This window comes from Perna viridis, chromosome 4, assembly GCF_037379345.1.
Source record: "Perna viridis isolate PV_CMFRI_1.1 ecotype Kerala chromosome 4, ASM3737934v1, whole genome shotgun sequence".
NCBI lineage: Eukaryota > Metazoa > Mollusca > Bivalvia > Mytilida > Mytilidae > Perna > Perna viridis.
Window position 1 is genome coordinate 49662534 of NC_142448.1, and position 16211 is coordinate 49678744.

A 16211-nucleotide genomic window follows, 5' to 3' on the forward strand; every position below is an offset into this window, starting at 1 on the left:
ACAAGTATATTGGTTTAAAGAATAACAAACTATCTTCATTTGAACACAGGGTAATGCCAACAGATTGACTTTGATTTTAACTGTAAATGGTTTGGAATTCGAAACCAAAGTGTTGGTTTTATAACTGTTTGTTTGGTATACCTCAATACATTTTCATGTCATTAGTAAGGAAACAAAATGAAGCATAAAAAATATTTTTTGCGCAAATGAAGTGATATTTTGCACAAAAGCAAAGCGCCACCAAATCAAAGCAATCCAAAACGAAATTGTGAAATTAGGTCTGGACATAAACTACTTCCGGTAGCAAATCTTCAATAATTCTGAATCTTGTTTAAGTCACATAATCCTATTCTATTGCTATCTTTTTACAGTTTATAAAAATAGAAAATCTAGCTATGAATAAACAACGATTTATTTTATCAGTGACCAAGAACCTAATTTCTTTGATTCATTTAGTATAAAAAAAGCATCAGTATGCGAATTATTTTGTCAAACTATACTTATATACTACATGTAGCTCTATAAATAAAGTATGACATACCTAAGCGTGTGTAGCTCGCTCTCCAAATTATTTATTGGGAATGTTACCTCAATATAAATGTCGCTATCTTATATACCTCCACAGAAATATAAATGGGGGGTCTGCGGTGATGGTTTTAATTAGCGCAGTGTACGCTGATAGAAGACAGTGGATTAGCCCAATCTCTTTCTGTCAAAACCCATCAACGACGATGGGGCCTTTATAACAAATACTTCTTTTAATTAACCGCATTATGTAAGAAATGGAGTGCTTCTGTTTCCTCTCATATTGAGCAGAACGCTACATTAGTCAGCAAGTTAAGTGGAAGTAAGGTGTTTATGTAATAATATAATTACGGATTGTAGTATCTCGGCTTCCATTTTATTGTCGTAAAAGTTTTACGACTTTTGTAGGTAAGAACGCCGGTTTCACCCGTTCAATAAACCTCACTTTCAGCTTACATGGCTCATATTATAAAAAAAATATGTTACAGTACTAATCTAGCAAAGCAGATTAACCATTGAACTATATGCACGCACATCCATGTAGAAGCGGATCCAATTTGTGGGCGGATCCTTTTGTGACCGCACAAGAATTTAAGAAAACTGCGAATTTTATAAGACTTTATAGGTATATATTGCTTGCGATAGAAACAAACAAAATGATCTGCTTGCTGCAAATAGTGAATAATAAAAAGTAAGCCAAATTTCGCATTTTATCGCCTATGTTTTAAGGTCAATTTTTTCAAACTTATCTTGACGTATATACATACATTATAGCTACATGTACATGAACAACTGAAAAAATGCATTAAGCATTACTAATATTACAGGAAATAAAAGTACGTGCAATGATAGTTATGGAACGGAGAAGAAAAATAATTCAGCGGTGTGGCCAAAATCAGTTAATTTCATTAGCATGACAATTATGTAAACAAAATACTAGACATTTACCTAGCTTCAGTCTCAGTTGAGCGAGAAAGGGGTAAGCGATACAGACAGATAATATCAAGCTAATTGAAGATTATTTTCACAAATAATGCACAAAAACAATTTTCTTTATTAGAAGACATGGAAATTCGTTATTAGTCATAATACGCCATATTGATTATAATTAGCCAAGCAGATACCTGTGTACAGTATATATCGCACGCGGCTGTTGATCGTCTGCATCTTATTAATTATACTATTACGCTCTGCTTGAAGATTTATATGGAATTAGTCTCAAAAGTAATCTTGCGACTTTAATATATATTAATTTGTAAATATTGGTACATTTTTGAAAATAAAAAAAATATTTCTATTTTGCAATAACAATATGAACCCATTAGCGAAGGAGAAAACGCTAAATAACTGACAGTTTCGTGAGCTTTCGCACGTGCCTCATCATTAGACGATAAAGCGAATGAGTTCAATTGTAAACACCTTTTTTTACATCTTTTTACATATTTTCTTTATGTGTGTAACTTAATTTGAAAACAAATGCAATGATCAACAATTGGTTTACATTTGAGTGATACCAATATAATTATGACATTTTCATTTTACTGTTGGCGCATTTAGCTAAATAAAGTAAGCAATAGACTTGTAAACCTAGTAGTTAACCTATCTCCATTTCACATGTACATTAATGAAAGTTTGTTATTTTTGTCGCATGATTACTTTACTAATCGAGCTGTCTTTTTAAAATTTAAAATTGTTGCTAAAGAAATGAAATCAATCAGTCTACATGTACCTGTAAATTGTACATCGAAATACATTGGCATCGTTTTTCAAGGTCAATACTTGTTATACATTTTCCGCCTTAAAAAAATATGAATTTGGCAAAAAAATCTTGCTTGGTAAAATTATAACAAAAAATAACAAAAAATTTAAGCGAGAAATGATAAAAGTCTTACTTTGAAATATCAGCGATGTCAGCACAAACCTCGATCTCAGCTACGCTACAGAGAAAAGGAACTATTTTGTGCCTTGGCACGACTTATCACACAGAGACAAATCACAGCGGAAGAAAAATTCCTTTTGTTTTACTTGTAGTCAATGTCACAAATAATACACGTTATTTACTATCCTACGCAAGTGATGAATTCTTTGGGGCATCTTCATCTTTAAATCAGTTGCTATGGAGATATCGTGCATAGTAGAAGATCTTTTGCAACCGCTGTATAAAACCATAGATTGAAATGCATTCTATAAAAAGTTGTAAAAACAAATGTTGGAAGTTAACATCTAAATTTAATTTGTACTTCTATACGTATATATTATTAGTATACTTTCATTGTTTTCTTTTCTAGATAAAAAAGCGATAAGAAAAAATGAAATACATATGTAGTCGAATTAATTGTTACAGGTAATTAGTAAAATGAATTGTGCATTAAATGGTAATTAATTAAAAAAATACTTGAAAAAAGAAAGATTATTTACTACACGTAAAAATAAATTAATATGAGCCAGGTGTGACCCGGAAGTGGACACTGTTATAAAGTAGAGAGGCTTTGTCGGTAGATAGGTTGGGTGTTCTTGTTCCTAGCAGACTTAGTACATCTTTCTGCGGACCGAGTTGTCTCATATTTCATTATATTAGATCACTTCCTGTCAGACTAAATGGTTGTAATGTCCATTGTTGAAAGCCCCGTTGCTTTCTGTGTTAAATTCAGAAATTACCTAGTTGACTTACATTTTTTTAAAGTTTGTTAAAATCTTTATAGTACAGGCATAAGTATTTTTATAGAAGGGACCTACTTCTGATATGTGCAGACGACTGGTTACTTCCCCTCTATAGTGGTAATAAACCTAATCAGACCCTATGTGATGCTGAGGGATATTCGTTTAAATTACCGTCATAAAAAGTGTGTCTCTATTCAGTCAATATATCAAACTAACATGTTACAAAAAAAACTCGAATAGTGAGAAATTTTTACATCATGAAAAAACGAAGTTCGTGGGCTAAAACTCTGTAAAATCCTCCGATTTTATATTACAGATTACTATTAACGACTGCTAATTTGTTAGCTATTTTCATCGTTATGAAAATCGAAGTATATACTTGTATTAGCAAAAAAAAAGGGGCATTGATGGAACAGGAAGTGATACTCCGCCACGTAATTGTAATCAAAGGATGACAAAATGTTTAAAATAGCCTTACTCGAAAACTACATTTTGGATTTTGCTGTGTGTGCAAAGTTTCAACAAAAATCGCCCGTTCTCAATTTAAAATCTGAAAACCGTCGGGAGACGGACAGACGGAAGACCGGACAAGCAACTTGTCAGAGGGTTTCACATTATATCTCTACACTTTATCTGGTAGAGCATAAATAGCAGGGCATGATATTCCCTCGGTGCGTTTGGCCTTGACCTTTTATTCTACTGCATGACAGCAAGATACATGGGCATAACATCTTCAATTTACATGAGATGAGCCACACTTATCAACATCTCTTCAAAAGTTAACAACATCACTTAATTTTATAGAAAAAACCTGTAAATTTAAAACACCGAAACAAAAAAGTGTGGCTTTTAAATCAACGATAAGTTCTAACCTGAAATACTATTCACATGTATGGTCACCTCAAAGAAACTTAAAAAGAAAATAAAGCAAGTACAATGCAGAGCAGCGAAATACACGTACACATTTATGTCACCAACAAAAACAAAACAAATTAAATAGTAAAATTAAAAAAATTAAAAATTAAATAGATGTACGTCCGGCGAGTTGATTTCAATGCTGTGATGGATAATATGACAATCAATTGGTACATGTAAATGAATAATAGGATAATCAATTGGTACATGTAAGTGAATAATAGATAATCAATTGGTACATGTAAGTGAATAATCAAAACGTCTCGAACTTGTTCCGCGCACGAGTTTGAATCTTAATGCATCATTTTTAGCCATTTTCGATAACCAATTAATTATCATATTTATCATACAGATTCTCGCCAATAATAATGGCGATTTTCAACATAAATTTTGATTTTTTTTATCTGCGGATTTATATTTGCGTTGTGACTTTTGGCGAGTGAATTTACCAAATTACCGATTTTTTTTTCACAGTGTGAATCACTGTTATTTATATCATATATAAGATGCACTGTAATAACTACCCACTGCATTTTTAATGGGCGAAAATAGGAAAAGGTGGCCAAATTGTTACATGTATACATGTGGAAAATTAGACGTGCTTTAAGTCATCTTCCGAATTATTGTACGACGGACGTTACACTTGTTATATAAAACTGCAATTAGTTGAATGTTCGAAGTGGAGCGATATTTTAAAGTATAAAAATGCTTACCGCAGAGTTATGTTTCAATCTAGCATCACGGTCGGAACCGGAGAATTTCCAAGACATCTTGCTGATTGCTTAAGAGATAGTGAGGAAAGTATCAGAAAAGATAATTGTCCGTTTCTTTATTTTATGTATTTAATGAACCCCAAGTGATGCAATAAAAATTTTGACCCCAGACATGATAGACGTCTCCCTAAGAGTCAGGCCGTTTGTTGGAAAACATGGTTATGCTACAAGGTATTACAGTGTAATACTTATTATCCTTAAACATTTAAGATTCAAGTCAGAGTACATGTACTATATAGTTAAGGACAGATTATTCTTCTGCGCGAAAAAAAACAACTTAAATTTCCGAATTTACAAGTTTAGTAGATAGAAAATATTGTGTGACTAGACAACAAAGAGTGTAGTAGGTGTCAAAATTAATACGTCTCAATACACCCCTTTCAGGTTTTTTTTCGGAGCAGCGTACATGTATACCATGAATCTTACAAATACTTGTACTTCGTAATTTTTTATAGAGTTCACGAACGTCGACAAAAAATTATGCTTTATGACGTTTCATGCTCTAAACGTACTGATTATTTCATATAGGATTATAGTGACTAATTATCGTGGTACTTAACTGCCAATAACTTAATTAGCGAAACAAAGGAAGAGCAGTGGGATGCCGATTTAACGTAGTTTATGTTTATTTTTATGCACTGTTGACCTTGATCCGTCATCTACAAGGCTAATTCTCGTTCAACTGAACGCCATTGAAATGTACACTGTTACATGTAAAGTAAAGTCACTTACTTTTTGTAATAAGACCATGACACCAGAGTAGTTCTAGATCTTAATTTAGTACTCAAATGACAAATGTAAATATCGCAGCTTGCTATTCAAGGATATTATTAGTGGATTACTCTCTGGCGTTGATTTATAGCATTCCAACTACCTTATGTTTATGTAGATTTTGACTTTCTACTAGTAAAATCATGATAGTTTGGTAACCGCTGGATGTCTCATCCTCTCCGGCGTTCCTGCTTTTATTCCGTTCAGGATCATACGAGTACCAGAAGCGATATGTGACAGTTGAAGAGACACTATTATTCCCTCCATCTCACAAATACAAAGAAGCATAAAACAGGAGCAGGATGAAGTCAAAAACATATTACAAAAAAACACAACAAATTTTAACAGTTACAACAAAAATTTACTTATCATTGACCTTGCCTTATAAAATCGTTCTTATGAAGAATTCTATTAATGCGACCGATCCCCAAATATTTCAACCAATTAAGTTGAAGATTCATACCAAAATGCAAATTGTTCATACGAAAGGGTGGCTGCAAAGTTCAGAAAGAAAAGTTTTTAGACAGAAGCACACGCGTATATTTAAATACAATAGTTTAATCATAATATACTAAATATCTGTAGAAATACTTTGAGCCACTGTCGGCTTGCCTTTGAGTATATTAGTGTGCTATTACATCTATTGGGATATAGGTCAACATGTACCTATAAAGTCTGCAGTGAAGTAAACACAGCAGTAAATAAGTTAAACTTACTTTAATGCATCTCTATTACTACAGGACATGTCCGATTTCTACATAAAGCAATTATAATTATGAAAAAAAATAATAATGATAACAGAAAAACAATTGTTTACTAAAAGAAAACGATGAGCAATGCACACCGGGTGATATCCCTCGATTCCCTCCCCTGGAACCGTATTGGATAACCAATAGGGGACACAATACATCATGAGATAAAGATTTTGTGGAAGATGTGGTCCTTGGTCGACAAAAAAAACCCCAAAGTTAATGTTTTGCACCAAGAAACCACTAAAATCATTCAGGTGGTCAACAAAGTTGGAGGTTCAAAATAATTTCATGTGATAAAAAATTTAAAACAGTTTCATCAGATTCCATAAAGCATTTTTTTTAGAGTATCTTAGAGCAGACAAGGTGATTGATAAATACAATCCGCTGATACGGAGGAACAACAACAAAAACAACAACAAAAACAATAACAACAACAATAACAACAATAATAATAATATTTTTATTATTATTATTATTATTATTATTATTATTATTATTATTATCAAACAATGAAAACCGAATAATTCTAATCATAGCTATTGTGATAGACATATTAGTAAAAGATGATCTACTAAAGCGGAGTAATTTACTAAAACAATTCGTTAAAAACTTCAATTACATGTAAATAAAATAAATGTTCATTTTCACTTATTTTCGACAAATATCAATATGAAACAAAGATTAACACTGAACGTCTACATTTTCAGGAATACATTCATCCTTATATTTATCACAAAAGTAACTGAAATCTGACTGTTTAAGCTTTTCTATATAATATTCTTGCATGGTCCGGATGTCGTCGGAACAACTAGAGAATGTTGGAGCTAATTTGTAGCCAGATGTAGACACATATTTACTAAGGCGCACTGTAAAAAGAAACACGTGTTACTGTTTTACCTTTGAACGTTTTGTTTTTGATTTTGTTTCGTGCATATTTTTTTAAATGTTTTTCTTAGGTTGGTTGAATCTTTGAACAAATTCCGAGAAGAAATGTAATTATTATATGGATACATGTAGCAGTGTGTTATCGAATGTAAACAATTTCAATCATTCTCACTGTGAAATAAATTCCGTAATTCCAGTTTCGGACTTTCTCCCGCCAAATCGTCACTACTTTGATATCAATCCGCTAATCACGTAATTTAAAATTCATGTTAAATTATGAAGAAAATCCATACAACAAACAGGATAATCAATTGGTTACCGTGAATAACCAAAATATGATCACTTGCGCCGAGAACGCTTGGGATTTAACTCGTGCACGGAACAAGTTCCGCACACGAGTTAAATCAAGACGTTCTTCGGCATTTTTCCAATTAATTGTCCTATTTATAAAACAAAACAAAACAAAACAAAACAAAACAAAAAAAAAACAAAAAAAAAACAAGAAACAAAAGTATTCATGAATATGTATTGTCGAACTAGTCTTATATGATGTATATTCTTTGCGGGATATTCAAATCATTCCCAACTTCCATGCGAGGCGAGAAGTTAAAGATTGCTATTTTGAAAAAAAAAGTATTTACATATTACACGAGCTTTCCAAACTGGAACATAGAGTTATAAATCAACAAAATAAAAACGCACTGAGAGTCAATTTATTTTGAATTATTCATTAATAGGTAAATAAATGATTATCTGTCACAAATATTTGAAACTGATTCAAAATAAGCAGAATAAGTCGCATTTACACATTTTAGTAGAATTTTATTTTGAATGTGAGAAAATCGTAGTAACCTGAGGAGTGATGTTACGATTATCTCCCCTTCTACGTGTAACATTCATAAAAAACTACATCTTGAAATGGTAATAGCGAGTTTTATGCATTCATGTCAAGGGGCTTTTTTTCGTTCTTTTCAAACAACATTTCTATATTTACCAGAGCAGTTTGGCATCTGACTGCGCGGTGTCCAGGCACCAGAGGCTCCACACACATAAAAGTCGCTGGGGTCTGTTCCTCGGGGTACTGTGTAGTGCTCCTTACAAAAAAGTATACATATCATACCATAGTCAGTCTTCCAGTTGTTACATATTATTGATCCGTTTGAAGGTACTTCTAAAGCATCGCATGGATGAGCTGAAAGATTAAAAGTGTAAAATAAAGCTGAAATGTACCACTTAAGAAAATGAAATGCTCTTGTTAGACAGATTGAACCGAAAATTGCAACACAATAAAATAATACGCAGTTTGACTACACTGCATTCCCCACGCTTTTACATAACTTACTCTATCTTATGACGACTCATTTTTATTCTAAATCATTATCATTGAAAAAAAAATGATTATTCACTTTGTGTGAATTTTCAGGAATTAAATATGGCACCCTTACATGTAAAGGTACATTTAAATTCCATGTTTGAACTTCGAAATGTATAAAGAAATGATAAAACAGCTTAAACATACTTTCCTTGACATAAATGTCAACTAAATTACAACTCACGTCAAATTACAACTAAATACCCAAATTACAACTCACGTCGAAGTACAACTAAATACCCAAATTATAACTCACGTCAAATTACAACTAAATACCCAAATTACAACTCACGTCGAAGTTACAACTAAATACCCAAATTACAACTCACGTCAAATTACAACTAAATACCCAAATTACAACTCACGTCGAAGTACAACTAAATACCCAAATTATAACTCACGTCAAATTACAACTAAATACCCAAATTACAACTCACGTCGAAGTACAACTAAATACCCAAATTACAACTCACGTCAAATTACAACTAAATACCCAAATTACAACTCACGTCGAAGTACAACTAAATACCCAAATTACAACTCACGTCAAATTACAACTAAATACCCAAATTACAACTCACGTCGAATTACAACTAAATACCCAAATTACAACTCACGTCAAATTACAACTAAATACCCAAATTACAACTCACGTCAAATTACAACTAAATACCCAAATTACAACTCACGTCGAAGTACAACTAAATACCCAAATTACAACTCACGTCAAATTACAACTAAATACCCAAATTACAACTCACGTCAAATTACAACTAAATACCCAAATTACAACTCACGTCGAAGTTTGATGTCGAATATACAATCTTTAGTCAGTCCATTGGTAGGTTTTAGTGCATTGTAGCTGACAACATAGTCTCCCCAAGGAAACTCGAATCTGTTTGACGGGTAGTTGCCGGTGACAGTCACATCGAACTCATGCGGGTCGGTGAATGTCGGGATCTGCCACTCGACAGTATCGGTCAGCGTCGACGTTCTTACAAGAATATTTGCCGAACAGTTTGTAACGATCGGAGGCTGTACATCTGTTTTAAAAGATTTTTTCTACTATAATTATCTCCACAGCCATGCACAACAGCAACATGCAAAGTATATGTACAGTCAATTAGAAATAAGGAGAACAAGCTCACAAAAAGATACCCCGCTTAATATGCATACTTAACAAGTAGATGTTTTATGTTGCAAAATAATCGACAAGAACTATATTATTCTGTTTTCATACGCATACAATGTATGAGGACTAAACTTTCTATTAAGTTTCATCGCAAAACGGTGTAAATTGAACTGTTTATGAAGAGTTCGCATTGATGTGTGCATGTGAACGCTCTAAACATGCAAATACCTTTAAACCGGTTTGTATGCCCTTGCGAACACCCAGAACAAAATTATTTTGCTTAGTGCAAATTTCCATAGGATGATAAACTTTATATCTAGTTTGATAGAACCATAATACAATGTTTCAGGAGGAGTTTATGTGTATAAGAATATAGGTGTACGACATTGCTAGAAATAAAAATACTAGATCTATAATTCTCCACTTAATCAGGGCTTCAATGACGATGCAAGCGTTCAACAAAGGTGTTTGCGCAAAACGGATAAGAGATATACAATGTTAATCTGCATAACAAAAGACAGAATTCTAACATGTATTGGATTACACAGAAAATATAATATAAAACTTTAATTACCAAAAACTTAGATGTAGCTTCAAAAATAAATAGCTTCGCGGAGCGCAGCATGATATGACCACAGCATGTCAAACTATGTTTATTTAGGGCAAGTTTGGACTGTTTTGACACATTTAATCATTGGGACCTTCAGTTCATTATAGACACAATAACTGATTTTGAAATTGAAAATTTGAATTTGAAATTCAATGAACAATTTTCAAAATATGACCAAACATAAAAAAGTCGATAATTTAGGTTGTGACCCCTCCTCCAAAACGGTAAATGATAGGCCTACCTTGTAACAATATTTAAAACAAAATTTCAAAAGGAATAGATTGAGATCTTTGAATCATAAAAATCGGATAAAAAAACTGTTCCTAACAATTCAAATGATCAACAGTTTTTTTCCCTTCAAGCCCATTATATCCAAAAGGAGTGGGGCAAAACAAAAACTATAGGAATATAAAAAAACCGGACAAGGTTTATGTAAGTTATCGTTAATTAATTAAAGTTACCGGACGTTAACGACGACCATTTTTCTTCATTTTGACATCATGTCGTAAATGAGCATATTTGAGACTTCTGTACTGTACAATGAAACCAATAAACTGTTTATATCGCAGGGAGGAGTGGAATCATAGGAATTATAGGCGTATCCAGGGACGGAGATATATGCCGATGGTTTTTCCCCTTATGCTAAAAGAGATTTTTATAAAGAAAATTCCTTGAATTCACAGGAGCGTGTCCTTCCTAAGGCCAACCACCCAGCTTTTGGAATTTCTAAATCCGCATGCAAAGTTCTTAAATTGAAAACTCACCGACGTCACATTGTTTACCAGACCAGCCGGATGTACAGGTACAGGTAAAATCATCAGGGATGTTTGTACATGGTGCGTCGTTCTTACAGGGACCACTGGAACAAGAGTCCATATCTGAAAATTAGATAAGTTATATTAATATATAAATTATATATATGTAAGATAGTTAGATGTACCAGTGTAAGCGATCATTTGTTGTCATTACGCAAAGGCGAAATGCAAACTGGAACAAGACGGCCATGCAATACGACGTTCCCCCATAAGTTGTTACTCACAGGAGTATTAACTCTTTGTCATACTTACATACACAGCTAGGCTTTGTTCCGCTCCAGGTTGCCAGCAACTGGCACGTTCTGGTGGTACTTCCGTCCATCAACTGGTATCCGGTATTACAACCATATGTTACCGTACTCCCATAAGTGTATATAAAACCCTGTTTATATCCATTTGTAATTGAGCCCGGATCACCACAGTTTACCTCTGGAAAGATATAAAAATTCAAAATACCGTTATATACAGTTTCAATGTTATGTTTACATATTTAAATATAGTTTGGATAAGTTATATTTTCTATACTGTTCTGTAATGATCAGCCTAAACACTTTTAGGGGAAGGGGTAGAATATTATTAGCCCGGATTATTTGGACCTATATTTTGACCCAGAAAAGTTGTTGTATATTATGCAAGCTTAGGTTTATATATCATTGCGAGTTTAATATGTCAATAGTGGAAGTATTGAATAGTTTGTACTCCTGCTATTAATTACAAACATGTTTAAACAATGATAGTTTTTTTTTACAATGAGTTGAAACTGTTGTTACTTACGGAATCCACAACATAATCCATAGAAACCTGTTACACATGAGCAAGAGTAGCTATCGGATGTTCCTCCATTGTGGCAAAATGCATTACATCTGGAATAATCCCAACCCATATCACCGGAGGCACATGTCTCGAACTCAAATGGACAGTTTGGATCGTTATCATAAAGCCAGACTTTTCTCGATCGGGATCGTCTGCCATTACACTCGCTGTTACATGTATTCCATGCTTCCCATGTACCCCAATGGCAGTTGCATTTATCCCAATAAGTCCAGTTTATTCCCCCTTCCACAGTTGGTATAAAGTAACTCGCGACTACTAGCGAAACTATTGGTAGCATCTGAAATAATTTAGATCCTAACTATATTAATATCGTGAATACGGCTAAATACGGATAAATTTGGCTAATATATGTTACAGTAACTTTTTAAATACTACGTGTATCTGTCAAAGAATATGTTTATCTTGGAGCAGTGTACGTGTTAAAGTCATAAATTAGAGTTTTTTTACTGTTTCTGTCACATATCGGAGAGTATTTTTGATATTATCATAGCTATCAATTAAAGTTTTTTTTATCGTAAATATGTCCATTTTTTTCTTTGATTCTACCTGTTACTTTTTTGTATATTTTTCGTACTAATTGTATCACAAAAATATCAGGTAAACGATTAGACGTTTGTGCACGAGCATTGTCCTATGAAATCGAAACACGTTTCCATGACACGTAATGTAGTTTTAAACAATTGGGGCGTTCTTACGGGGGTGGTCTATGTATTGAATATTAATGTTATCTACAACGTAAACAAATCATGAAATGAAAATGTATGCGCATGCGTCAGTGAAAATGGCAGGAATTTTAAATAGCTGAAAAAATACTTAGAAAATATGGATTATTGTTAGTTTCCTGCGTCACAATGAACTCAGTTTGTAATAAAACATTTTAAGTGATGCCCAGGAGTAAGTAAAAACGACCACAGCGCTCAGCAGCTTATAAATACAAGTATGAAAATTCTTCCTCAACGGACCAATCTGGTTTAATGTACAAAAGACATTGTACGGACGTAAACAACGAAAACAATCACAAGAACAAGAACAAGGTACGTTCAAACACACCTAAGTGAAGACAACTCAAGTATCGATCAATAATCTAGTATGGCAATGAATAACTCATTAAATCAGGGAATCCAATGCACACCATTGACAAGTTCACCAAATGTGGGATTTCAAAATATACCTCAATACATGTCGTACCTTCCGCCGATGATGACCACACCAATACCACCATCCCCCATCCTGCCTGCTATAGAATCTTATTTTAAACAGCTTTGCCATCGCATGGCAAGAGTCGAGACAAAACTAAACACTCTAGATAAAATTGAAGACCGTTTAGAAAAGATGGACATAAAACATAATAGGCTTGATAACGAAATACTCCAATGCATAGACAGAATAAGCAAGTTGGAAGAAAGTGCACAATTCTTATCTGACATTAAAGATGAACACATAACCCTTAAAAAGAGGATAGATTATATCAGCAATGGTATTGATTCCACAAAAACAGACACAATATTTGTTCGAGACAAACTAATAGACATGCAAACAGAGAATATAAAACAAAACCTTCTGTTCTTTGAGTTGAAAGAAAAGTCTGAACATGTTGAAACGAATGATGAAAAGAAGGTGGGTGCAACGGGGACAGAGGGTAAGAAGAGTTGTATCGACACAGTGCTAAATATTGAGTGTTGTAGGGTAAGTAACCGTTAACTAAATAAATTAATTTTCAATTTAAAGTCAATAAATAAACGTGCCGACAGTTACAACGCAGAAACCATTGATCAGATACATGTGCTCAAATAGTTTTATAAAATGAACTGTTTCTGTTTGCTTTATGGCCATGATAATTTATTTATGCAGCCAAACCCGTCTAAACCGAACCCTGAAGAAAACGCAAACTTTTCTACACCACACCATTCACCTATCGCATCAATTCTAATGTTTTTGATCCAGTGCAAACTGAACACCTGTATTAACCGAATAAATTCTATACTCCAAGGGGGTTTGATTTAGACGAGTTTCACTGTATAAAAATTAATGATTAATCTTACCGCTTACTTTTCCTTTACGAATAATCCCTGGATGACAAGGTATTATCTTTTTTTTTTTTATAAATTTTGAATACACTTCTGCCTAGTAAACTTCCTGGTCTACCAAACGTTTTGTAATTTAAAAGTCCCTCACATAATATATATTCATTTACAATATATAAACAAACGCAAAAAGCGGTGCTGTTCAATAATGCAGAAATAGATTTAAATGAATAACCAAAGTACTCATGTACTGAATCAATTTACATCACTGTTTGTAATTTTTCGCCTCAAATAATCGCCGAATTGTAAAAAAAGATAAGAGAAATGGAAAAATGGGCATCTACTTCAAACACATCTAATCACAAACTTATTGTTATAAATTGTTAATGTTGAACTATTCGATTTCAATTTAAGTCTTTGTAGGACCTACAGCTCTATTTTCAGTACACATGGCACATGACCATATAGCTTACTATAATGAATATTGCAAACAAAAGCAAAATCACCCGACCAAAGGCTGACACCTTTCCTCACAATATTCCTATGCCTTCGTCTAAGCAAAATTGACAGGATTCTGATAAGTATTTTCAACTCAACAATACATGGTGAGATGAACGACACAATATGCGCTGTTGTAGCATTCTACATAAATAAAAAATGCATGTCTCTATACATATTTACTCAGTTGCATATGCTGCATGCCTTTGTTATCTACCCAACAGTTCACTCATTTCTATCTAGTAATAATCTACACAAGGTAATGTAGACAACTAAAGCAGATCTGTTAACATTATAACTTGCAACCAACCAACTACAATCTTCATCGACTATGAGCAGTCATTCCGCAATGCTGCTTACAGTCTTTTCAGGCATAACCATGCCACTTGGAGGATGTCTACCTACTTCACTCAGCGAATTTGGAGAAGGGGCATGCAAATGAAATTATTTTCCTGTGGTGGTATAAGAGATAGTTGTAGAAGGTAATAGGCTTTACAAATCTAAAAGCTCTGCCGACTGCTGCATCAATTCCGATCTTTAATCTAAAATGATTGAAATATGAATTGCTATAGACTGTGTTATTACCTTCAGCAAATTGAATTCTTGAGGCATATTGCATCTATATTTTGAATCAACTACAAGGAATATTTGTATTTGTAATTTGTGCTTATAAAAACCCAATTTTTATATTAAACACAAAGAAAGCACTTTGAATGGAACAAGCAAACAAAAAACAAAACAAAAACAAAAAACAAAAAACAAAACAAAAACAAAAACAAAAAAGCCCTCCATCACTGCTAGAATCATGTCAAGGAATTGGCGACTATTTTTCGAATCTAAGGACTTTAAGTAAAATAATTTTAAAAATCATGTTTTAGCGATATGCTGAACGGTTAAAACATTTTTGAATTATTGCCGTATCAAACAGGGAAGTTCTGGCATTCATTTTGGTTACCTTCAATTTTTGAAAACAGGCGGTATTCGATGAATTCGAGTGGCCGTTTGTCATCAGCTTATCTTTTGCGTTTTCAAAAGAGAGATATAAGATCCCTTATTGCATCCTACGTCTGAACTAAGTCATGTTTTAGTATTGCATCACACCAAATCTTACCTTTCTAGTACGTATACTTAGGTTACTACTCCAAACCCAGCTGCCCCGTGCAGGTCCGGGTGTTAAAAGAATAGGCCTGCAGCAGCGCTAAGCTTGTCGTAAAAGGCGACTAAATAGTGCTCAGAACCCTACCCGGGGTTAGGGCGCTCTGCCCACAGAGCAACTGGGATGTGTGCCCCAGGTGGTGGAATGGGGTACCCCTGGCGTGTTACATGCGTGTGTCAGGCTATAATACGAAAAACCTGACCGCAAACCATAGTGGTGCACCGTGTTGGGAAAGATGCCACGTTCCTCGCACGTTAAAGAACCCTACTGTGGTATTCTCCCGGAGTAGGAACCATATGGCTCCGCCACAGGAGGCTAAATTGCCCGACCCTACCCACCTCTCCCTATTTCCAGTGGCAATCAAAATTAGTCGACCCCATTGTCCTTGTGTCCCATCCCTTTTTCATTTCATCATTTCATGTTCATTTTATCATCAATTTCATGTTCATTGTCTGAATATAGCTGAAATATTGCTGCTCGGACGTTAA

The 16211-nt window shown here is 33.8% G+C and overlaps 2 protein-coding genes across 7 annotated transcripts in view; both read right to left on the reverse strand.

Annotated features, from left to right (window-relative positions):
- LOC148620391 (filamin-A-like) overlaps nt 1–4950 on the reverse strand; it is a 44345-nt gene extending 39395 nt beyond the window's left edge. For 2 of the 5 annotated variants that reach the window (XM_088581248.1, XM_088581246.1), the window contains exon 1: nt 2418–2520. Coding sequence is in view for 1 of the 5 variants with exons in the window: in XM_088581245.1 (XP_088437371.1) it covers nt 4815–4871 (57 nt within the window). In the remaining 4 variants the exon portion in view is untranslated. Of the gene's footprint in view, nt 1–541; nt 2521–4814 lie in introns of those variants that run through there. The other 3 variants (XM_088581249.1, XM_088581247.1, XM_088581245.1) reach the window with 2 other exon arrangements.
- Nucleotides 4951–6347: 1397 nt separating this feature from the next.
- On the reverse strand, nt 6348–14246 carry LOC148620393 (P-selectin-like). Of its 2 annotated transcripts, none has more exons than XM_088581250.1 (7): nt 14088–14246; nt 11986–12322; nt 11464–11640; nt 11161–11274; nt 9452–9697; nt 8277–8474; nt 6348–7263 (listed from the first exon to the last, which is right to left on the reverse strand). In XM_088581250.1, exons 2-7 carry the CDS (start codon nt 12320–12322, stop codon nt 7079–7081), a joined length of 1257 nt encoding a protein of 418 aa, XP_088437376.1. In that variant the 5' UTR covers nt 14088–14246; the 3' UTR covers nt 6348–7078. The 2 variants fall into 2 exon arrangements, with proteins under 2 accessions (XP_088437376.1, XP_088437377.1); XM_088581251.1 differs by having other exon boundaries at nt 14095–14241.
- Between the last annotated feature and the right edge of the window lie 1965 nt (nt 14247–16211).

Excerpts from the sequence above, each read along its gene's own strand:
- LOC148620393 (XM_088581250.1), bottom strand. The coding sequence starts at position 12,322 with ATGCTACCAATAGTTTCGCTAGTAGTCGCGAGTTACTTTATACCAACT. Across the intron at positions 9,698-11,160 it reads TGGTAAACAATGTGACGTCG|ATGTACAGCCTCCGATCGTT; the intron begins GTGAGTTTTCAA and ends CTTTTAAAACAG. Across the intron at positions 8,475-9,451 it reads ATTCGACATCAAACTTCGAC|CTCATCCATGCGATGCTTTA; the intron begins GTGAGTTGTAAT and ends TTAATCTTTCAG.